The 26,417-nt window shown below is 37.9% G+C and overlaps 1 protein-coding gene across 1 annotated transcript in view; it reads right to left on the reverse strand.

Moving 5' to 3' along the window:
* Window positions 1-26,417, reverse strand: part of LOC149285283 (nck-associated protein 1-like) — an 84,791-nt gene that overhangs the window by 24,319 nt on the left and 34,055 nt on the right. Inside the window, exons 23-29 of the mRNA XM_089495551.1 lie at window positions 25,994-26,091; window positions 21,416-21,509; window positions 21,037-21,119; window positions 18,584-18,664; window positions 10,640-10,733; window positions 8,345-8,461; window positions 7,540-7,649 (exon numbers count right to left, since the gene is read on the reverse strand). Of these exons, the coding sequence (XP_089351677.1) occupies window positions 7,540-7,649; window positions 8,345-8,461; window positions 10,640-10,733; window positions 18,584-18,664; window positions 21,037-21,119; window positions 21,416-21,509; window positions 25,994-26,091 (677 nt within the window). The remainder of the gene's footprint in view (window positions 1-7,539; window positions 7,650-8,344; window positions 8,462-10,639; window positions 10,734-18,583; window positions 18,665-21,036; window positions 21,120-21,415; window positions 21,510-25,993; window positions 26,092-26,417) is intronic.

Consider the following 26,417-nt stretch of genomic DNA (forward strand, 5'->3'; position numbering starts at 1 on the left):
AAATTGTACTGCAATCAACACAGCCAGAATACTTGTAAAAGAAATTTTCAGTAGGTGGGGAATTCCAAAGGTTATGGACAGTGATAGTGGACCAGCCTTCATTGGTAATGTTATAGAGGAAACCTGTAGTTTACTAGGAATTAATCACAAATTCCATATATACTACCATCCAGAATCCTCTGGTCAGGTTGAAAGAATGAACAGGACAATAAAGGATGCTTTAAAAAAGGTTGTGAATGTGCAAGGAACTGATTGGGATGAGAAATTGCCATTTGTTTTGTCAACTATTCGTTCCAGAGTGTGCAGATCAACAGGTTTTGCCCCTTATGAAGCTTTATTAGGGAGAAACATGAGAACGTGGGAACATTAACTGAATCCTCTCCCACCTGCCCTAGACACAGTAGCCTTATCAGAAGCCTGGGTTGAGAATCTTAAAGAACATATTTTGACAGTGCATAAATCTATCTGCGCTACTGATGAATGCACTCACAAATATACCCAAAAGTGGTTTAATGCCAAAGGAGATTTAACAGAACATGAGATTGGTGACAGAGTAATGTTGCAAGATTTTGCTCCCTATCATCCATTTCCTAAACCAAAATGGAAAGGTCCATATGGTGTAATAGACAAAATTGGTCCTTCTGTGTACTTACTAGATGTGGGGGAAGAGAATTTTAGATGGACACATGCGTGTCAGATAAAAGCCTTTAAAGGGAAAAATGATGTGCAGAAGTAATGTATATTTACATGTTCTCTTAGTTCTCTTTTCCAGATAATAGAAAATGGAGAAGACCCCTGGAAGAACATCTCAACTAGGAAATGTGAAATGCCAAAATACAGCAGCAGTGATATGGTGGTTGATTGTATCAGGCTTAATGTATATACTGTATATAAAAGGAGAAAGGACTAGCACTCTGATGGACAATAGTCATAAATGGGAAATAAGGGTACATCAGAGCAATTTAGGTGAAACAAATTCAGGAGATGCAGGTATTCTAGTAGATAGGTATAAGAGGGAGGAAAGACGTCCAGAAGAAAAAGGAGAAATCAGAGTAACTTTAAGAGTAAAGGGGCAATCGCCAGAAGTTACATTTAAGGATAAGCATACCGTGGTTGGGGCTATAGGGGGATGGATAGTGGTACAGTGTAATATTTCAATGCCTAAGTCTAACCTTCCCTCTGAATTTGCAGTTTGGAGCTATCCAGGAGGGAGTGATATGCATAAGAGTACCAGTACATTTTGGGCCAATACCACAAAGGAAGTGAGAATAAAGATGCTGCTGGAAAGAAATTTTACATTAACCCAGGATGGTTCTGTGACATGCAACCCAAATCACAGTGGATTGCATACTATAGTAGACTCAGCAATTAAAGTACAACTTACTAACTCACAGGACTGCCCAACAACCACCCCCTGGCCAGAGCATGGATTATTCATACAACCAACACAAACGGTCGCTTATACAGATGTGTCTTATGTAACATTACCTTTATTGTTAAATTTTTCTTCATTTAATATACCAGAGAGCTGCCCAGAAATGTTGAAAGAATGGTTTAAAAAGGTGTTTCAAGCACATATTAATCTATTCTGGGATGCTACACAAGGGCTTCGTTTTAGAGAGAGAGAAAAAAGGGATCTGGGTACTGATATAATATAAGGATTCAGTTTGGGGACCTCAATTTGGAATAGAGGAGACATAGAGGATCTAAACTCACGAGAACAAAAATTTGTAGATGGGTTGCAACAAATTTTACTTAAAGAGGGACGTGTGGAATTTAACACTCTAGCCGAAACTGATCTATCAATACAGAACATTCACACAGTTGCTGCAGATTTGCAATGGATTAATATATCTGTAAATGCTCTGAGAGAATCAGTTGAGAATAATGATGTCTCCAAGGCTATGGTATGTGGTATAGTCGGAAATCTACTAGTTGAACATCTAAATTTAGGCCTCCAAGAAATAAAACAAGGGGAATGGCCCAGAATTGTGAATTCTACCCTAGTTTTTGATCTGGTTAGGGAATTTGGCATAGATTGCCAGAATGTAGTCCTTTCCAAAATTAAAAGTCTACAGAGTTGGTGCAATAAGTGTAAAGTAGGGAAAAAGGTAATTCCATTACTAATCGACATTCCAGTTTGGACAGAACAGCCTGTACCTGTTTATAAGATGACTATGCTGGGTGAGTTAGACGTGGCTAATGGCACTAATGTTTTAAAACAACTCCTGCCACAAACCCGCTTGGTGGTAAAAGAAAACCAGTTATGGAAGATTATTAACCCCAGTTGCTGTGACAGACGTAAAAATGCTTGGCTTTGTTCCTGTGTACTAGAACCCCTAGTCCGTTCAGATGGATGCATAATGGAGAGCTCAGGGAGCTGCCCAGTTCACCTTCACAGAACTGTAAATGGATGGAAAAGGGTGGTACATGGGCAGGGCCCTACGATCTGTGCACTGGGTGTATCTAAAATTCTCTGGCAACAAACTGTACCTTGTAAGGTACCTGCTACAGGATGGTGTGTTAATCTCACCTATGGCTCCATGAAAGTGGGTAAGGAGGTCATAAGAGCTAACATTCAACTCACACAGGTATCTGTGAACATGGTACAGGAGGAGCTGGGAAATTGGAATAAGATGATTCCCTCACTATTTAAAACAATCCCGCCACTTAACATAGATTTGGATACATTATTTAAAAGAAATAATAGAAGGGTTGTGCAATTGCAGGATCTGGTGAAAGAAAATTTAGCCAGCACTAAAGAAATTACACACAGCTTTCAAGAGCCCTGGTGGAGCATCCCCTACAATGTATACACACACCCAGGATTAAGAACTGCTTCTGTAATATTTGTATTCCTGCAATTTGTATTAATTTGCTCCTTATTCATCCTATATTGCTTCTAGAGGAAAGAACTGAAAAAAACACACACCAAGCAGGAACGATTAGAGCTAGCATCAATTGTAGGGATATAAAATACCAGTATATTGGTTCTTGTAATACTGTTTGGGTTTGAGTTGGTATATGTCTTTATGAATAAGTTCCTATATGGATCTTATTCAAGTGGGGGAGTGTTGGGGTAAATACAAAGTATGTATATCTGTAATTAATATGTGCTTGATTAAGTTTATGTGTATATATGTATGTATGATAGCTGCAAGCCACTTAGGGGGGAGGTAACAGGAGGGACAGCTGTAAGAAGATATCACACCTGCATACTATGTAGAGAGGGAAGGAAATGCATCACCTGGAGATAGGCATGGGAAACATAGCAAGTCAATAACATCACACGGTGGGGTCTTGGGAACAGAGGACAGGGACCTCATTTACACATCAATAGAGAAATCCCTTGAAAAGACATTGTAGAAACACATAGAAGGAGACTGGATTGGTGAGTCTCACCTTTGGCACATCACCCACACAGCATACACACTTAGCAGCAGATATTAGATAGATGGGATGTTTGTGAGTGGTATGAATGATTGTCATCTGTATATCACTGTAACTCTGGTTTTGTCTTTGCTGTAACATTAATCTGGGTAGATTCTAATTAAAGCTCTCTCTCTGGTAAGAATCTTGGGTTGGCTGTTTTATTGTAATATCAGGTAGAAAACCTTAGTAGAACTAGACATATATATTATCTGGAAAAGGGGATACGGTTATATGTAGTTCTTGGAGGAGGTAACAAGGGTATTACATTTATCATTAATACACAACGCAGAACGGATTATTCTCCACGCATATCAATTGGTGGTATTGGTTTGAGAGAGGAGAAGTATATACAACATATGATACAATCAAAACAATGTCATCTAAAGAAAGCCCTTCTTGTCCTGAAAAAAACAATATCTAATGTGTGTGGGTTCAGTAAACGGGAAAGAAGAAAATTACAACTAAACACGAGCAGCGCAGAAATGTTAAAACGGCCATTGTCACGAAGGGTACAAAAAGTAAAATCAGCCTTTGTCACGAAGGGGTTAAAGTAGCATTTGATCTTCTTTAAAAAACAATCCTCAGACAATCCGAAACAGTCTGAAGCCATCTGACAAGTTTCATATGTGAGTACTATGTCAAAGTAACGAAGGCTGTACAGGCAGCAGGACAGACACAATGAGAAGCCACAATTCACCTGACGTTGCATGTGACTGCCTCTTTAAATATTAAATAACATACGTGAATGTATAACAAACTATGGATGATCCGTGGTGAATACAGAGTGCATGGAAAAGAGATGTTAAATCTATAAATGTAAAAATATTGCAGTTTACAATTTGTTATACAAATAATGCCAACGTATTTGCTCTTAAGAATGAAATGTGGGAGCCTGCAGCAGAGAATGCATTTCATTTTATTCCTCTGCCTTCCTTTGTACTTGTTTAGTCTAGTTCTCTTCCACCAGCATCTTAAATATTTATAGCTAATGCCATGTAATATATTGGGTATGGGTAATTATACAGCTCAGAGATTTTTTGACAGATGTATTCAAATAGGGCATGAGCTTTAGCACAGTCGTAAGGACCTTTCTTGCTCCCGAAGGCCTGAAAACTGTAATTTTTCATAAAAAGCCTGAAATGTACCTTGTCATCTGTCTATATTCATTTTTACCAATCATGTCAACACCAGCCACTTCTTATCTTAATTCCATATTCCGTATATATCCTCTCGGTGTTAATGCTTACTGCCGTATCTGGAATGAAGGCTATTGTTAGCTTTTTCCACGAGAATTTATTTTCTTTAATAAAATGATTACGCTTTGATGTATGTGATGTGAGCTGTGTAATAGTGTCTTCATTTGCAGGTCTATGGTATTCCAGCTCATTTAGTCTGCCTGTTTGTGCAATAATGTCTTAGTAAATTGTGTCGACACAGGCTTGAAACTCGTTGAGCTTTTTAATTTAACATCCCTCACGTAATCTCATCTACACTTTTCCCATCCATTGTTTGAGAAGATTGGCTTGAAGCATTGATGTCTTATCTAGATGAGACCACGGGTTGCCATTTTAAATCCTGCTTACCAGACTAGATTCGACATGAAGAAAAACTGTTTTTGTAACTCCATTTGTTTTACTGTTGTGATGTTTGCGTTGTTACAAATAAAAAATATTCTGGTGTTAATTTTGGAATGTTGTCTTATCACCATAGCAAAAAAAGAAACAGGAATATTCTGTTGGTGTCATCAATGACCATTTTTGCACCAGGATTCATTTTATACATAAGCTCTATCCAGGGCTGGCCTTAGGGGTGTGCGACCTGTGCGGCCGCACAGGGCGCCGTGGCAGCAGGGGCGCCTGCCCGGGACTTAAATTAAAACATCGGGTTTTTTTATTTAAAACTTTATTTAACATCATTCATGTTAAATAAAGTTTATTTTTTTTTAAAAACCCCGATGCTTCCATTTAAGTCCCGGGCAGGGGCGCTGAGCGGTTGTTTGTGAAGTTTTCAGCAACCGCTCGGCGCCCCTCACTCTCCGTGACTCCGTCGCGGTGCCAGCATCTCATGTTGAGTGCCGGACTATTCCGGCGCTCAACATGAAATGCCGGCACCACGGCAGAGCGAGAAGACGGATGCCTCCCGCTCTCACCGCAGGACTCCGGCAACAAGGTAAGTGAGGCCCCTGAAAGGGCGGGGGGGGTAGTTTGAAGGGGCAGAGGGGGGGTAGTTTGAAGGGGCAAGGGGGGGGTAGTGAGAAGGGGGCGCCAGAGGAGTAGTCTGCACAGGGCGCCAGAACACTTAAGGCCGGCTCTGGCTCTATCATATTAATTGCTCATAACAGGGAACTCTCAAGGTACTGGTAGTTTACTGGCTGCTGCTATGTAGGCTGTCACCGCCGATGTGATATGACGTCACATCCCAGCACCCCACCTTTGGAGACCATGCCAACTTGGTTAGTGGGTTGGTTGGGGAGATAAATGACCTCCTTTGAACTCATTGAACAGTGGTGCTACAGGGAGCCTGAGCACTCAAGTCCCTCTACGTCTGTTTTGGAAGGGGCTGCTTCCGCTCTGGACCTGCCCTGGACCTTCTGCCTATGGCCAGAATATGCCACTGCCTATGTAGCTGTCACGTGACCAACACACTCCATTTATCAGAAAGGAGATGGGATATTCATTTTATCTAGCACTACTAATCCTGAGAAAGAAAATGCAATTCAAATATCAACTCACACCAAAATAACATAAGAATCTTCAGAACATCAAATCTCTAATGCCTAACAATTTAATTTATTCCAATGCATTTTCACAGTAGCGCTTAAAATGGTTAATTAAAAGGTATACATTACCAGAACACTTTTAGCACCATGCCATTAGTTCCAGAACATTATTTTTTTCTAAAATATTTTTTTATGTTAGTATTTATTTTGTCCAAAGAGTTATGTTGTTGTAGTTTTTAATATAAGAGGGCCCATCTACATCCATTAATGGGGAATTGGGCGGGGAGAGGGGCGTGCTGCACTGCCGCCAGCCCCCCCCCCCTGACTTGAACCTTCCCTGAACTGACACAGAGATATGTCCAAGTTTATGGACATTCTGTCCAACCAGAAAAGTATCTCACAGATACCTTTACAGTTATGGTGAAGGGGGATTCCTTTTTTTTACAAGCATCAGTCAACAGTCTAAATTAAACTGGAGAATTAAATACATCCAGCATCTACTAATGTATTAATTCATTAAAGGGACACTCTAGTCATCTTATGCACTTTAATGTATATGATAGCCAAGTGTCTTCTTTGACTTAACATGCTTTTTTTCCATGAAAATGCATGGAGGGACTTAATTGAATTTCCAATATGCATTTGATCTCTTTCATTTGATAACACGGTACTTTAATATGCATTCTTTGTTGGTGGAGCTGAATGAGACATTTAACTGTCCCTTTAAAACACATATAGACACAGCCAACACCTGTAAATTCAAAGTAGAAATATACCATGTTGACAAAAGTATTGGGACACCTGACCATTGCACCAACAGGGACCTTCATGATATTGCATTCTAAATACATAGACATTAATATATAGTTGGTCCCTCCTTTGCAGCTATAACATCTTTCACTCTTCTTGGAATCCTTTCCACAGGATTTTGCACTGTTTCTGTGGAAATTGTTGCCCATTCATCCAGTAGAGCATTTGTGAGGTCAGGCACTGATGTTGGACGGGAAGTCCTGGCTCACAATCTCCATTCCAGTTCATCCCAAAGGTGTTCATTGGGGTTGAGGTCTGGGCTATGTGCATCCAGTCAGGTTTTACCACACCAAACTCATCCAACTATGTTTTTATGGACCTTGCTTTGTGCACTGGGGCACAGTTATATTGGAACAGAGAAGCAACCGAGAACGGTTCCCACGAAGTCCCCTTCAAAATACCAAGACATTTTGGACAATGCTATGTAAGGGTGTATAGAATACAATGTCATAAAAGTCCATGTTGGAGTAATGGTCATTTAGTGTATGTTATTAGACATGGTGGTCTGTTCAGTCTACTTAGGTTTAGAAACTGTATAGCTTAAGTGGTAGTAATTCATTAATTGATTAATATCATACCAGCAAAAATTCCTTGAGGTGTGTCTCTATGTTCTTACTGTAAATAGTGAACAAGGCAGCTGATACTTGAATTATGGCTTTTGCTAGGCAGTGGATATTGTTATTATAACCTGTAAAAAAAGATAAAAAAATCAATTAGGCACAAAAAACTGTATTGCTTAGTGGCTCAGTTAGACTCACTGACTAAATTAAAACAAAACACTAAACTATCACAACTATTTAAGGGGATGTGCTACATGTAAGGTAAAGTATTAAGTGTGTATATTTAAAATATATATAATTTTGTGTGTGTGTAAATCGGCTGTTCTGACCTTTCTTTTGTTTATGACATTACCATGGTAGCTGTCAGCTACACTAGGATGCCACATTTTTTCTTGTACTTACAACCTAGAGATCAGCAGTATTGTACTGTGCACTGTGAATAGGTAGTATTTTTATGCTGGGACAGACTCAATTGGACAGGACAGAACCCAATAAATTAGACTGTCCTGGTACATTCGGGACTGTTGGTAGGTATAATGTAATTTTTTTTATTAATACTTAAATGTAAGGGGAAAACATTTTTGCTACAGAATATGTTGTATAAAGCTGTATGATGTATAATCTAGATTAATCTGTCTGACATTCCTATTAACAACTAGTACCGAAAGGAGGACACCAAAGATAATGTTGCAGGAAAGTAACATTACATCTTTGTAAAGTTTCTTTGGTCAGGCCCCCTAAAGCCCCACAGCCATCTTTGTTTTATTAAATGCATAGCATACCACTCAGATACTCCAGAGACTAATTTCAACATCTTGCTTACCATCATTTTCAATGTTGTAAAAGGACAAGGGATCAGATGCCAACAGTGGAAAGGAAACGGCCAGAAACACCTGAAGCAGACAAGCTACCTTGTACTCTTCCTCTAGAGATGAGCAGTCTGTCAAAGAATGAGAGATGATTAAAGACCGGGGCAAGGTATGTCACTGATCTTGTGTGCTGGGACCATAGAGAATTGGATAAAGAGGTCTTTCATTTGAGTTTGTAGGGACCTGTAACATATTGCAGAGCCAATAAACTAAGTGGTAACCAATTTAACCTGAGCTGAGTTCATCGATATCCCATCCTACATTAAGGTGCACCTACCATTTCAAATTGTATGAATATTTAGAACAAACAAGTCTGTTTTTGCTTCTCTATTGTTAAAAGTGGGAGCTCTTTCTCTATATTTAGAATGTTATAATGTAATGTTAAAATATGGTTATGAGAAGTCATAAAAATTATATGATTCATATTATTTGGCTGTTTTACGACAAACTAATTTAATATATAGCATATTAATAACACTGGTTTACCAAGCACTGATTTACAATACTGCTTCAGGGAGTTTGTAAGCATTCCTTCATACTTAGGTATTATATAGAATATAATAGATTAACCACAGCTACAGTACGCTTCGGAATTTGAAGACCTATAAGCGTAATCCATTTTAGTTAGCATCAACAGCATCCAGTTCTTGTGAACGTATGTATGTATGTTGCTTTTCTTCTTTCTTTATCAGCCCCACCTATCTCTCACTCTCCTGCCAACCTTCAACCTTTCACACATCATTCCACTCACAGCTAGCCCAATAGTTGTAGCAACCCCTGAGAGTATGTGAGTACCACTCACATAAGTTATATATCCAACAGCACAGGCAGACAGCCTTCACTCTGTGTCATATGGTGTATCCCACCATAACCCGAAGTATATGACTTCACAGACGTAAGTGCTTTTTTAAATACATCAACTCCACCTTAACCATCTGCTTTACAGCCAACGCTATCACACTGTTAGCATTATCACTGGGTGTCCATCTCTCCATGAGAATTGTCACACAGACTAGAGTGTGTAAATAATGTACAGCGATTATATATTTCTTAAGTTGAGACACCTAATGATGAAGGTGCTTACTAAACCTGTCTCTTTCCCTATTCTACTTGGACCTACCACAATCAAAAACGTTGGTGACGACAAACCTTTGATGGGAACATAATATCCACTCAGTTACTCTCACTCTTTTTATCCGACTAACTACAACTAGTAACCAGTTCTACCAAACAAGAACGCCAGTAATAACCCTAATAACAGTAATAATAAAAACTGAAATAAAGAATATGCTTGATTAACCCCAAAAACATTCAGAAGTACTCAAAAGGGTTACATGTACCTTAGGTTTAAAAACTAGAAGGAATGTAGTTTAGGTTAGTTCATGTTACCTAAACAAATCATGTTCCTCATGTCCATTCCATGATCTCTGCAATTCCCGTCTTCACACAGAAGAGCTGAAAGTTATACCTAAGCTTTGCTTTCAGTGAATCACTGATGTTAGATTTACATCTTTTGTGATTTATTTGTATATGCTGTATTATTTCTCAAATTTGGATTATACCGTTTTGGCTAACTCAAGTATAATTACAAGCTTTCAAGGCTATGTTTATCTATTCTTCACCCATATTATACGGAGTTGAGCTGACCTGATATTGTTCATACATTCATATAGTGACACAATGACAATCACAGCAAGATACAGAAATTGTTGACAATAATCCTAAACCTCTAGCTGGCTTGTGGGCCTTGAGAACAGACTTGGAGCTGGGCAACCAATATTTAAAGGGAATTATGGAACAGCCAAGACATGTTTCATAAGGAATCACTAAAATGTGTGTTTAAGATGACTTCTTAAAAAGTGGCTGATCACCAGCATTAGGGCTGGACTGGGAAATAAAAATCAGCTGCAGGAGCGGCACTAAAGGTAAGTTACTGGTGCCATATGGTACTGGACCACTGGGCATTTACTCAGTTTGCAAGATGGCAAGCCCAGGCATGATAATGAGCGTCTGTAAACAGGTTGGTTTTCATGCAGCGTATGTCACTCTCAATGTTGGAAAATCCAGTAGTGAACTTAAGGTTGGGAAGCAGCAAGAAAGAAGTTTTGAAAACAGGATGGGGAAAACTTTGTACAAAATGAACGGAATATGTAAATTACTGAAAGGGAGGGACACAAAGGGGTGGATGTTCCTAACCCCATGTAAGTGTTGGATGGTTCTGAATACAATGAAAAAGTGTTCCCAGTTACCTGTTTTCATGTTTGATAGAGCAGCCACCAGGCTGGGGTCAACATCACACGGCATGCCTGCTGAGGCTGCCAACTCAAAGATACTAAGAGTCACCTAGAAAATGGAAAACAAGATGTTATTTACTCAACTGTGATACTTCTTTTTGGCATCATCAATTCTTCTTGACCTTTTTTTTTATAAAGTTAAAAGCACTAAAATAAAACATCTAATAAACATAATAAACAAATGGCAAACTATGTGTGTTCCCATGTGGTCTCAAGAAAAATATAATTGCTTATACAGGCTGCAAAGGATGGAAAATTCAAACTGCGCTGCTGTTCTTGCTCTAATATGCAATGGGCTGGAATGACATCACATTCACTGAAACAGGTGAAATTTAATACGCGGCACTGGGCAATTTCAATTTTCCTCTTGCCTAGTGGAAAATGAGTTTATTGCTATTAACAGCCAGTACATGTCCAATTACCTGTTCATTTGTTTACACTGCATATTCATGTTTCAGCTGTTACCACCAACAGGAAAATGTTGCTGCGGATCTTGTGTTAAATAGGAGCGAAAATAGAATGTTTGATGCATAAACCAGGACTGTATAGCCTTTTGTCTGGCAGTATGTGTCGGATTTATAGCAAAGGGAGATGTAGTAAAACGACTGGGGAGAAAAGGGGACAGCAGATACTTAACCCTGTTTAAAGCTGTAGCCTGAAAAGAAAATATGGTGATCTGAAAACAGTTGTGTTAGAAAAAGACCCAATGTCAACGCTGTCACACAGCTTCACAACAGTATTTACACAATCATGAAGAAGGAATGTGGATTTATGTTCATTCAGTCCAATAATCTGTAAGCAAAATTCCTCTGGCCGAAAATGGAAAGCTTCCTGTATAAATGTCAGACGTGGTTTGTGCTTTGTTCGCATGGTCGTCTGTTTCAATCAGACTGCTATATAAATAAGATATATAATGTTTTTAGATGTAAAACAACAGTACTAGTCATGATGGCGTACATTCGAATAATTGGTGGTTTCAAGTTGGTGGAATATCCCACCTTATAAAGTAAGGCTAAAGGTTTCCTATTTAGAAAAACCAAAACTTTAAATTCGATTTTTCTTATCGTCTAAGGACAGCAAGGTCGCCATATTCTTTCCATCACAATTACTTTTTTTTTACTGGATATACTGTATCCACAACCCTCTTAAAAAGGTACTATTCCACTTATACAAAGCTTTAATTGCACCATCTAATACGCTAAACAAACAAACCATAGAACATTTATAATTCTATTCTATCATCTAAAGGTTTAAACACACAGAAACATTTTCAGTTTCTATGGCAACAATCTATCAGTGACATGCCTTTTTGTATTAACCATTCATCATTCAGTGAAAAATATTAGAATGTACGGATAAGTGTTAACATGAATGTGCAAGTGCATGTGAGCATAAATGTGTATGTGTAAAGTTTGTGTGTGTGCATCGATGTGTAAGTGTTTGTGTGTTATCATGGATGTGTCTGTGTAAGTGTATGTGTGTTACCATGGATGTGTATGTGCAAATGTTTGTGTGTTAGCATGGATGTGTATGTGCAAGTGGTATGAGTGTGTAAGTTTGTGTAAGTGTGTGTACATATGCGTATGTTGGGGAGCCAGTGCGTATATTGGTGGGCGATGGGGCCAATTGTTTTTGCAGAACATGCCAGCCCTCCCATGTATGTCAGGTCTGATGGCTATGCAGTTATAGTTTTCTAGGTAAGCCACTCAAGTTAAAAAGATAAAACAACCTTTACTCCAGGAGGGAATTTGGATTTTCTTCCTATATTTAGGCTTTTTTAAGCATTATGTTAAGATACAATTTATTTTATGCTATTATTCAAACAAGTCTGTTTTTCATTGACTCGGGCCCAAACTGAGTTTATTCCTTTTTATGCTTGGTCCATCTGTTCAGTTTATTTTTATCAGGCAAACTCTTTATGCTGCCTGGGGGACTAGAGATGGTCCACATATATTTCCATTAATGTATTTAAAGTCTTATGATGTGGTGCTCCCAAGAAGCATGTACAATAAAATCTATAACCCTTCTGGATGCCAGAAGGATAAGTAGCAGATTGCTTCAGGCTTTCTAAGGTTTAATAGCATTTTTAGCACCTTAGGGATATACTTATATGTATTTTTATGTGTGCTAGGGACAGCTTCCATGTGACATGGATTATTCACCTTTCACTAATTGTTTACATGCATTCGCGCTTGTACTGCAACTTCACCAAGCAGACCTCTTATTTGGCCCCATTCCTTTTTCTTGTTGTGACTTTGTCTGCATATGACTGCTCTAAATTCTCATTGGATGCATCAAAGATATAGTTGTAGAATATGATGCAGGTAACAAAAGGCTTGTACATGCACTTACTCTTTATAAAACAGGCATTGCTGTCAATGAATTAACCACATAGGGTGTGTAGTACACTATACACCACTGTGTCATTTTAGGGGTTAAAGTTTAGCTCACCTCTGACAAGGGAAGTCTCTTCTAAGAAACTAAGCATAAGGCAAAGCAAGCTATTTGGTATTCCCACAAACGCTAGTGCTTGACAAGTCATCTCTGATCTCTCATAGTCGCATCAAATTCTTTTTTTTAATTTTTTTTTTAATGTAACGCATCACCAGGCAGCTCACACCATGATTGCATTGCCACAGATGGCAAGCACCACAGACACAATGATTTTTCTGTCAAAGGGGTGAGGAACTGGGCAGAGGGATTGGGTGCTTTGTTGAGTGTAACCGTGGGCAAGACCATCATTAGTCACAAGTAACGATGATAATTAGGGAATGACACGTATTTTGCACCTATAATAATGTCATGCAAATTATGCATCACATATGATGTGGTATATGTCAGGTCCATAATGTCCATGGGCAAAAAGGACAAGCTGCCTGGCAGGAAGGCCCCTGCACCTCCCTCAGCTTCCCTAAGTTGATAGAGTGTCAGAACACTCAGAGTCTTCCCCAGGTGACAAAAGCCTGTGTTATGACTCTATGTATATCACACATATACTCCATATATATTATTTTTCCGCAAAGCTATTTGGTCTGGAAAAATTGATAACACTTCAAAAAAGACCGGGTTCTATGATCAGGTGAAACCAAAATAGAGCTTTTTGGCAATGAACACCAGAGGTGAGTTTTCGTCACACCCAGAGAAGTAGCCATATGGAAAAGTACCTCATGCCCACAGTTAAATATGGCTGTGGCTCTTTAATGTTTTGGGGCTGTTTTCTGCCAGAGGACCCACACATTTTGTTAGGATACATAGTATCATAGGTTCTATCAAATATCAACAGATATTAAATGAACATCTGACTGCCTATGTCAGAAAGCTTAAAATGGGCTGTGGTTGAATCTTTCAGTAGGACAACCATCCAAGACATACATAAAAATCAACACAAAAATGGGTTACTAGCCATAAAATCGAGGTCCTACCATGGCCAGAAAACCTGTGGGGAGAACTGAAAAGGAGAGTCCACCAGCATCAACCTCTAAATTTTAAAGATCTGGAGAGATTCTGTATGGGGGAATCCCTCAGATTCCTTGCCATGTATTCTCCAACCTCATCAGGCATTAAAAGAGAAGACTCAGAGCTGTTATCTTGCAAAAGGAGGTAGCACAAAGCCACACATAAATAAATGCCACATATTTATTTAACATTTTTTCTTATTTTGGATAAACCTGTGCTGTGTGTGGAATTGTTTGATTTCCACGAGAGCCGAGTATTTTTATGTATTTTTTAAGAAACAATAAAGATCAACAATAAAGACAATGTTTCACAGCTTGCTTTGCTCATATTTACTAAGGGCGCCAATATTAGTGGAGGGCACTGTGTACTATAGCATTTGTTTGAAACCTTATAGAAAGTGCATTTAACTGTATAATTTAATGTAGCAGTCTTTATCTGATGTTACATATTCACACATTCTACAGAACAGCTGGCAGGACATGTAAGGCACTACCAGCCGCTCATTAAATCACCAATGGATGGAGAAGAAACTGATATTTGAAACCAGATACATGAAGGCAGATGTCATAGAGAAAGGGAACAAGAGATGGAAATAACTGAGACTGCAACTTGCATGGGAAGGAATATCGACACAGAAAAGTTAAATGAGGATTATAAGGATTATGTTGAAAAACAAAATTTTTGAAATATCCTCCTTTACGGCTTGGACTACTTATGTTTTGATAAGCCTCCTCATGAGCCTAGCTACCACCCATACAAGGAACGTGCATACGATGGCATTGTCAGAAATAATTATTGAAATCAGTGCAGAAAATCTTCCTACTCAATACAGTGATCTTCCTCCACAGTTTAGCTACCATCCATTCAAGGATGTGAAATGACAACCCTGCCTGAAATTAGTGTGGAAATGAGCTCCCACTCTAACAAGCGTCCCACTGAAATGACAACAAAGGAAAAAATAGCCAACTTCTTTAGAAGACCCTGCAAGCAGAGGAAATGCAGTAGTTTGAAGGGTCAGAGGGGGGGTAGTTTGAAGGGGCAGAGGGGAGGGGTAGTTTGGGGGGGTAGTTTGAAGGGGCAGAGAGGGGGGGTAGTTTGAAGGGGCAGAGAGGGGGGCTAGTTTGAAGGGGCAGAGAGGGGGGGTAGTGAGGGGGGGCTCCAGAGGAGTAGTCCGCCTAGGGCGCCACAACGCCTAAGGCCGGCTCTGTCCACACTGATACATACCTTCTGGTCCATTACCTAGTCACATCAATGATATCCTGCCAGGAGTTGGTTTAAAACAATGCACAAGCATGTCCTTCAGATTCTTGGACCCCCTGGTAGTAATAGCAAGGTATGGTATTAGTACCTTGGATATGTATGGATCAAGCTAAAGTATGGGTCGGTAGGTTTTAAAATATCAGACCATGCAGAATCGTAGGTCCCGATGCATCTTATAATATTAGGAGCAACCCGATCAAACTTGTTGGACAAAAGTACTGTGCGATCAGTCTGTAGTGCTCTCATGTACACCCTCTTTAGGGGTATATGTGGATAACCTCTTTCATGGAAACAAATGCATAGCTAATTAGATTGTTTATTCCATTGTCTTACAGTTTTGTCCTATTCTGAGGGTATACCCTTCTTGAAACCCACAGGACTATCCCAAGGACGGAAACTGTTGGCTGCAGCGCGTTTCCTAAACGTTGTTGTAGACAGGGTGCAGGCACTGGTTCTACTACCTCTAATGTCCTCCAATTGATAGTGTCTGATTGGATATTAAATGTAAATCTCAAATTCTAAGATCTATACGTGAACGGAGTGGGACTTATGCTATGTTATTTCAAGTCGAGTATCTGGAAAAACAAAACAATTAGTTTCAAATGGTCATCTGGTTTTGATTTCATGGAGGTATAGTGGTGCCAGCAATATAGACTTATACATGGAGTGTTATGCAAATTCATCATTACCCGTGACACAATTTTATTCCTCACTCATGCCATCCATACAAGAAAAATAAAATATTGAAATAAAAAGCACATTTTTAGAATGCCGACATGTAAATCACTGATTTATTATTCTCCGTAACAATAACATAGTATTATTAAAAGCATAAATATTTATTCACACCCTGACCAGCTAAATAGGCTGAATCTCAGACATACTTAGCATGTTAATTTGCAGCTTGCCCTAATTCTCAAACACTTGGTCTAGCATGTGATTGGATGTAATTATGCAACATCAGATGTGATCAGAGGAAAATCCAGCCATCATTTATATCGACATAATAAAATGTTATTTGAAAATAATGCAGTATTCTTCCGAAGTAACATGATGTTAAGCATATAAAATAGGCTCAATTATAGCTGTTATTTTACCGTATAATTACATAAGTGAATACGGAAACCACATAATGATGGTTCTTGTTTTACATTACATTAATGATCTTAATTGGGCTTGATGAATAAGGACCTAAGTGGGCTGAAGTTCCAGCATACTTAGACTAACAGTGAATGAAAAAAAGTCTATGAGTGCGGCTCCCTCTAGTGGCCAAAGTGTGTTAGTTGCAATAAATGGATTGCGTCTGACCAAGTAATTTATAACGATTTTGTTTTTAACAGCATTACCTAAAATAACTTGAAACGTTTGTCAAATGGCACTTCTCAATCAGCATGAAAAAAGTAATGCAAGTAATGCAATAATAATTAGTAATAAGAATATACTATTACAACATAGGGAAAAAAGATCTGAGCCAATTACTGAATACAAGTAGACATAGTACACAGATCTTGACATCTTGACATGCTATATAGTTATCCAGTCGGCATCTTATAAAATGTAAAATAGAAGCTGACCTTATATGAATGTGAATCTGTTTAGACACAGATAAAAGGCTAATCCTCAACAGACAAGACAAAAGTCTTCCATACCAGTATTTCAAGACATATAATCATGAAAACAATCAGTTCTAAATTGCCCTTCAGGTTATGAACATTCATTATGAGGATTCATTTTGGTAGTAAAAATTATGTTTTTTTTATAGAAGCGAGGCAAACCACTTTGACATCAACTAGACCTCCATCCCACAGCCATGAGGACATGGCCAATGAACATAAGGTTGATGAAGAGGGGGAGTACTCACCCTACGCTGGTTAATTACTTCACCAACACATGTGAAGTAGGGAGGAGAGGGGTTTATATGCCAGCTGCCTTCTGGTTAAGAGGGGTCTTGGTAAAGTTGGTGAGTGCAAATAGCAATGTTTAAAAGCAGCGAGCTATTAAACTCTTGCAACTCAGTGGTATTTTATCAGGTGAGCACAAGTTGCATTCTGAGTATAACTTGCCTTTTGAGCATTGCATGATGATTTAAAGAGTAGTCACCCAACCACTAGGTGCCACACAAGCTGTAAAAATAACTGAATATCAGGTCGTCAAGACCTTTTATGAAATTATGAACCTCGGGGGTTAACTTTGGTCAACTTAATGAATGGTTTCACCATAACCTATTAGAATCCTCCATGTAGCTGTGTTAATCAGGCTGCTTCCAGGGACCATTGGAAGTTCCTTAAAATATCCCTGCTAGTCTATAAACACAGATTACGCACAACAGACACAACTAGAAAACAAACAATTTAAATGTTCAATGAGGCTATATCTACAATGCCACACCATGGGGTAATATGTTTGTGCATAAAAGGTAGTATTTCAGGTAACCCTACACATATAATCTTATCAGCCCAGGGGCATGCATTTCTAAGTTGTAACAAAATAACACAACTGTTTTGTAACCCATATTTTAAGAACCTGTTCATATTTTCACATTGATAATTCTACAGGCATTTATCACTTCTGACTTCAAACAGTGGTTAAAATTTTAGAACGAGAGATGCAATACTGAAATGATTTAGCTATATGGCTCTGTTTCATTACGAATGAGCAACGTTCCACATTACGACTATATCACTTAACCTACTGACATTCCAAAAAAATAAACAGAAACTGATGCATGGTACATGCTGTCTCCTTCGGTTCCCAATTATTCGTTACCCACCAGATATCATTTTGAACGTCATTATTCATTGGCTAATTTCTCTTCATATAAAAAGTGCCATCTCAAAAACCGCAGGGCTTTCTAGATAAGCTTCCTGAATCTAGGGCATCCAAAAAAGTGTTTTCTATAAGTATATATATAAAAATTTTAAAAAAGGTCTCATCCATAAAACCATGCCTTTCGTCTTAATGAGACAGGACTGGAAGACAGTAAATGATGGGACAATTACCAAAAAGATAGGAAATCAGGAATATGAGTAGCACGATTACCATATTTTTTCCAATTTTTCCTTCTATTTTTGTGTCTACCAATGTTTTAGGTACATTGCAGTTCCAACAGGCATTTATAAATAGGCTTTAGCAAGTTAGAAAAAAACTAAATGTATATTACACATTATATAAATGTACACATACCTGGATATCGATGTCAGGAGTAACAAAATCCTTCAGGAATTCGATGGATCCCATCATATAAGGGCAATGATTACTGAATACCTGATATAACAGAATACATAAAAAAAAAGAAATTAACAGTAAACCACATGAGAGCAATTAAATGTGAGCTAAATACTACAATCAGGTACACTGGTAAGGTAAACATGTCAGGCTTGACTTGGCTACAAGCATCAACAATGCTTTTATCAATTCTCACCATATAAATGCTTGCTGTACACATTCATCACAAACGCTATACACACAGGAAAAAGCCACAGATAGACAAACGTTACACATCTCATTAGCACACACTGTTGGTTGGAAGCAATACCAACTCTGTATGTGTTTCTCTATGTACTATCCTCTATTAAGCAGAGGAAGGTTGCCAAGGGAGGCAGAGGGGTGGCAGCACCCCGAACTGTTCTGCTTTTGTCATTTGCAGAATCATCCGCGTCCACACCTCACATTCGGAAGGCGTAAACCGTGTTGCTAACCTAGTTTCCATTTGCGACACATGCAGAATGCTTCCAGACAGGCATGCACGACTGGATCCTTTCTGTGCCCCTTTGTGGGGGCTTTCATGTTCTGGGCAGGGTTGGATGGTGCACATTGAACATGTCGGTCATACTTGTCCTCTGTGCTGTGATGACCCTCCAGTGCTAGTTATTGACCTTCTTTATCTAGTGTTGTGACTTTTCCGGGGAAAATATTGGATCACAACAACTGCATTTAAATATTGGTTGACTCCACTACATTTTTGTTGAAGCAAGTACAATATATGTATCACTAGAGCAGAAGCTGATATTATTATTGATTGTTTTATATAGCACTATCATATGCTGTAGCGCTGCACAGTGGGTAGACAGGACATAACAAGTAGTATATAGCATAACAATTTGATTTACAGAAACAACAGGTGAGGAGGGCCTTGTTCAAAGGAGCTTACAATCTAGAGATATCTGAGGAAAAAAAAGCAAAAAACACTTTCTTTTGAGTTTTTTGTAAAAAAACTAAACATTACACTGGGAAGTTTGGCGTATCATTTGGGATCCAGATGTCACTCCTGAAGAGCACTTTTGTTTTCATGTAGGCTCTTGCAAGCTACGAATGAAATCAGCAGCAATGTTTCTGTCTTTAATGTACTGGAAGTATAATACACTGGGGGTTCGCTGTAGCATTTGTGATTGAAGAATCACCCCGAAGAGCAGTTTCTGCTTGAATGTTTAGTTTGAGAAATTAGATTCAACTTCTTTGTAATAAAAACTTGTCACAAGGATATGAAACCAGCAATTATGTATTGTTATTAAAAATGTAAATGTGTGTTCTGTTTGTTCTGCATGGGCCACTGTAGAAAGTGTGGTGTCGCTAAGGGGTCTTGCGTATTTGCTAGCTTGTTCCAGAGCAATACCAGGACCAGTTTTATATTTCCAGGAATTAAGCTAGCAGACGCAAGACTAACTTCAATTATTAGCTATTATCTATTATTATTGTAAAGTATCGACGGTAAATCTTACAGTACAGTAACATGAGATGCATCATTGATCCACGTAAACCATACTTAACAATTCCACAGCAAGTCATGTAGATCCGAGATAAATAAAACACAGTAAAAGTTTCATGAAACAGAGAATTTCTAGGAAACTAAATAAAAAGACTACAGCAGAATCCTATATATTCAAAGAAGACTCGTCATCTAGCAAAATATTTCCAGTATTCAATGACGCTTTACAAAAAAAAACTGTCCAAATATTTAGAGTCCTCCAGAACGTTATTTATGATAACACAATTCTGCTATCCTATAGGTTATGTTTTTATGTATTCTTGTGATATTTATGACTCCGTAAAGTAAAGGATAACCTTTCCCTTTATTCTGGCCCCAATTCAACAATAAGCACAAACAACCTGGAAGAGGATTTTAAGGTGCATGCAGGAAACGTAAAACTAATGGCATCATCTGATACCCTATGTTTTAGGAATTAAGGGTGATGTTCCACTTGGACAGCACTTAACTACACACTTTAGCAAAGCAAATAAACCATAGTTGACTCTGCCAAATATTATTCTTTCTGCTGCAGGTTTTATCACATGAAAATAACACAAACGCTTTAAGAAACATTTCCTGTTTCTATGGTAACTGCATTTGTGAACTATGAGAGGCATTCCACTTCAAAATATTCATGAGGGAAATTAAAGATTTATTTCTGAGAGGCGTATGGATGAAAATGTGTAGTATGCAGTAAAAAAATGGGTAAAAATATGTAGTATGCCGTAAAAAAAATATAGTTCTAATGCATTAGTTACACACATTCAATTCAGCATAGTAGGTGGGACAGCAGCTTTAACAGAACTTTTTTCTTTGTTGATAAGGTGTATTGTGTTTAAGACGCTTCCCACAATGACTAGTTACAAACATATATATGCTTTGTTCTCACCTCTCTGAGACCTTCCTGGACCAAAGAACGGAAAGATAAGATTACCCCAATAATAGTCATCCTCTTCAACAGATTATCTGCAGCTAAATAAAGAAGTATTATGAATGCCAACATGGGACAAACCATTAAGCAAATGTACTTTATCCAAAGCAGTAATATGAAAATATGACACAGATCCCCCTATATATCTGCTCTTACCTCCAAGTACTTTCTGCCTGCCTCACTCTTCTCATTTGATATCAAACTGGCAAGAGTGAAGCTGTTGATAAGGATCAAAAGCTAAAACCCTTTAACATTCTGAAACCCATACAGACTTTCTACATATAGTTCATACACTGTAACTTATGATGATTGTTGAATGAGCCTCTGTTATGCTTACACGTCAGCTTGGCAAGTAGAGATGGCATGAGATCCATGTTATTGAAGTTGGATCGGATTTGCACCAAAACATCCATGTTTTCCATCACCAGTTTCTAGGACAAGAATAAAACATCAGTCACAATCCTGAGTAAACTGGGCAGATAATATTATATCAAATACAGTAATTGTTTAAAAGTCTTTATATATATATATATATTTATTTACTATTTTCACACCAAACCAATATATCAGATGTTTATGAAGATGAGCAACTGAAAGAACAAAACACTTCTATTCGCTGAATATTTTAGTATAACAAATAAACATTTGTAATTGTGTTTACAGATCTAAATAAGCAATACATAGGTATAAGAAATATGTATGGGAAATTGCAGAAAATTGGGATGTCAACCATTTTAAATATTGGACCAGTAATAAGTATGAGAACTTCTCATGGCATACAGAATGCGTGGACTTCTGATACACATGCATTGGCTATTTTAATTTGTAAACATCATTCTAGAGGTTTCATAAAGTTTGGAATCATAAAGATGTCAGATCCATTATAATGTTGTATATAACAGTGTATGGGATTAGGTAGAGTTATTATAGCACATGAGCTTGTTCTCAGTTCCCTCAGCTCCCTCACACAGCTCTCCTGATACAGCGCACCCGGTCTCCTGTCACTCAGTACAGCGAGGGCCCTGCTGCGACTCCAAGCTAATGTATGCGATCTTAGCTGCAAACCCATAATTTAGTGGTTAAACCCCTTAGTGCAGGTCATACAAACAGAAGTAAACTCTAAATTCAAAAGAAAGACACAGACTGTGGCTCGAGTCCATTCTTAGAGTAGGCATACATTTCATATACAAGGCAACGCAAACTTCAACAGCTTCACCATGCATACACAGGCATATCATTTGTACATCAACATCTTTCACATCATAAACACTCACACATTTGTAGGTACTCTATTGCGTTGTTTTACACATTTGTCCCTAACATATTATACAGAAGCAACAGGCAGCAAAGCATAAAAAAAGGAAACAGTTCCGGGCGCAGTGGGATTATGGCAGGAGGTTAGTCTTCCTCCTTGATACTGTCAATGAGGAAGTCCTAAGGACACCCTGTGTGGCCACTATCCCTGATGGACTTATTTTCCCATGCAGCCTCTCTTATAGTGAAGTATGACAGGCCATGTATGACTGCCTTAAGCATTTCTAAGCAACTAAACATTACTAAGAAACTAGAGCAGACAGCTCTCCCTGCTCCATTATGTTGCAGGGGTCAAGCCATTTCATTTCCCTGATTATCCCCCACTAAATCATCTTGCTACCGCCTTTGTAAATACACATGGCATTTTCCGTTTTCATAAACATATCAACTAGGCATTACTTCTTTAGCTCAAAAGGTAATGACTACTATGTGCATTGAAGCATATATGCATTTGTATTGATCAGTTATTTGTATTTGTTATTTGAATTGCCTGAATCGACAAGGATCTGTCATTGTATTAACTAAAGAATTTGAAACAGCTTATTGATCTGCCAGAGTTCTAGCAGCATGTATTCTGTAATATATGGATGTTCAAGACATAGATTGAAAAAATGGGAATGTTATAATAGAAAATAATGTATAGAATTGAATGCCCATTGATCAAATAGACAAACTACATGATGTATATGTTCTATAGATTAAGGCAGATCTGGTAAACCTGACATTATAGTTTTATATATATATATATCTTTATCTATATATATATATATATATATATATATATATATATATATATCTTTATCTATATATATAGATAAAGATATATATATATATATATCTTTATATATATATATATATATATATATATATATATTCCTTTCCCCCTTCCTTACCTGTTGTTACTGTGGAAAAAGTTAAATTGTTATGTACTGCTCTACTTGTTATATCTTGTCTACTCATTATACACCACTGCAGAATTTGATGCTGGTATTTAAAATAATTAAACATTTTAAAAATGTAAAATTTTTTGCGTTGCTCGTTTTTAGCTGTAAATTAATTTTTCATGATATCATCTAATTTACTATTAAAAATTAAATTAAAATATGGTAAAAAAAATCGTTTTCTGAATTTAATTTGGAAAATCTTGTATTCATCTAAAAAAAGCTCATGAAAAATCTGCTAAATAGATTATAGAGTTTATAAATACCCAATTTTTTTATGTTTTTTTCAAGTTATATAGTACAAGTGACAATAAGTACAAGTGGTGTTTTGCTATTTCAAAGCCATTTTTTTCAAATCTTGTAATCCTGCTCCTATGTCCTATTTGGGACATCCTTGAAGCCAGGCAATTCAACTTACCCCCATTAAACCACATATTTGTTTAAAACAGGACACCACATTTTTTCAAATGCTGGTATTTTAGCACTTCCCATGCAGTAATTATACTACCAGTCTTTGTCAAATTTTGTGGTAGTAATTTTTTTGAGGTTTTTTCGCACACATCGTACTTCCGGTATGAATTTACTGCTCCTGGTATATGTCACTTTAAAAAATATCCCACTATGTGTTCTGCAATATTTCCCAAGTACAGTGATACCACCCATGCATAGGTTTGTTTAGTGTGGGCTAAAAGGCTGCATTTGGACATGCTCAATTCAGTTTGTCAATTTAGAATTTTGACATCCGGTCAGCCTTCCTTGTCCTATATTGGACATCCTTGAAGCCAGTAGATTAAATTTACTTCATCAAACCATATATTTTGGAAAATAAGACACACCAAAGTATTTCAAATGGTGGTATTTTAACACTTTCCACTTTCGCACACATAGTACTTGTATGAATTTACAGCTCCAGGTATATGTCACTTCCAAACAACACCCCAATATGTGTTCAGCAACATCTCTGGAATACAGTGATACTGCCCATGGATAGGGTTACCAGGTTGTTTGGGAGCTAAAAGGCTACATTTGGGAGCTGCACATTTTTCAACTCGGAATTTTGACATCTGGTCTTCCTGCTCCCATGTTATATTTGGGACATATTTGAAGCCATCAAACCATATATTTTTGAAAACAATGTATTTTAAAAAAATCGTATATGGCGCACATGGACACTCACATGAGCAAAGAAAGCGACCTAAGCAGACATATATGAAAAAATACTGAGAAGAAAATAAAAATGATATTACATAGATTGTAAAATGGTAACAAGAGTTCAAAATAATACATTTTGAATATGCTTCTTTACAGTATAACTTAAAAATAAGTTTGCTAAACAATGTTGACACTCTGGCAGGGGAGGGTGGAGGATGGGTCCCTGGAAATCAGCAGTTGCAAGTGTTGGGTGCAGGGCCGGTTGGGGAAATTGTGGATCTCCCTCTAACCAGCCCAAAGTAAAGGAAGCTTGAGGTCTGTGCCGGCGCTCAGCACTGATGTTGTGCATACCTTCAGGGAACACTGAAGCAGAGGTCTGGAGAAAAAGACATTGCGCTCACACCACAGGACTTAAATAAACAAAAAAGGAAGGGGAAATGAAAAAGGGGAGAGAGAGATTGTTTGTATTGTTAAAGTATGTGTAAGTTAGGGCAATTGTGTCTAAAGGCAAGTAAGTGTGTGGCTGCAAGGGCAAGTGTGAGCCAGTATGTTTTTTTGTAAGGCCAAGAATGATGCACTCTAACACACGTTTAGTCCATAGGCACTATTTGGTATTGTTTAAAATGTAAAATATATAGTGTCCCTCTCTGAGTCCAGCAATTGTGAAAATGCCCACCATGAACCATTTTGTGCCATTCCTTTGGTTACAATGAGTGTATGTCAGTGTACAGGGTTAAAATGTGCATATGTCAGTGTAAAGGTTTAGAATAAGTGTGTGGGGGTGACAGTGAAGTGTGAACTGTGTACAGTAAGTGTCAGTGTACAGTGTTAGCCTATGTGTGTCAGCATATAGTGTGTGTGAGGGGAGAGTCAGTGCACAGTGCTACATTGAGTGTATGTGTGTTATTGTATAATGCTAGACTGTGTGGAGTATTAGAATGAGTGTGTGGGGGGAGTCAGTGTTTATACGTCTTGCTTCCTTCTTCGGGTATTCAAGAGGTCAATCTCAGTAGAAGTTTATTGATCCTAAATTCATCATGTCCAAAGGAACACTGCTAATTTTACTTACATATATATATATATATATATATATATATATATATATATATATATATATATATATATATATATAATTATTTTTGTGAACTAATGTCTTTTCTATGGTGTAGACACAGCTCTCCGTACTTTCTATCTACACAAGAACTTACTATATTTGTACTTATACTGACAGTGTCACCACTGATTCCCTGACCCACCTAAAGGCCATAAAATTCACCTGCCTGATATACAGTAGATGCTGGAGCTAAAGTATGCTAATTATGTGGGTGGAGCAGAATGGGTACAATATGTACAGTAATTAATAGCTGTGCTGCAAAGTGTACCTGGAAATGTTTTTCAAATGTTGGCTATTCTTGTGTAGCAATGATTCAGACCACCTCAAAAATTCATACTGTTGTAAGTTTTTCATTTCACAGAAAGCTTAAGTGATGCAATGGTGCGTACATTACCTTCACCTCGACGACTTGTGAGGTTACGTGCCACATGAGGTTCTCACTCAGAAACTTTATCCCATACGGCCCAATCAACTCTGCCAAAGCTTTCATCTCTACAAAGATAAAATGTGAAGTCAAAAAACAGAAGAATGCTGATCACTCACTTACTAGGTTAAGATTTTAACATCGTGCTACATGGCCTTGCTCCTGAGCCACCTCTACATGTGGCATTGTCCACGTTGGAAGGGAACAATTTTGGACCACCCCTGTTTGTCACTAAGTCAAAATTCAGCATTGCAAGGGGAGGTGAATAGATGAGGTCTACTTTTGTTTTTAAGGTGCCTGCTTAGATATTGCAGCTGTATTTAGGAAATAAAAAGATTTCTCCCAAAACAAATAACAGTGTTGCTACAAAGCACTGTTTTGCATTTTTGGCTGT

Source organism: Sceloporus occidentalis, unplaced genomic scaffold, assembly GCF_023333645.1.
Source record: "Sceloporus occidentalis isolate IW3139 unplaced genomic scaffold, rSceOcc1.0.p SCAF_82, whole genome shotgun sequence".
Taxonomy (NCBI): Eukaryota; Metazoa; Chordata; class Lepidosauria; order Squamata; family Phrynosomatidae; genus Sceloporus; species Sceloporus occidentalis.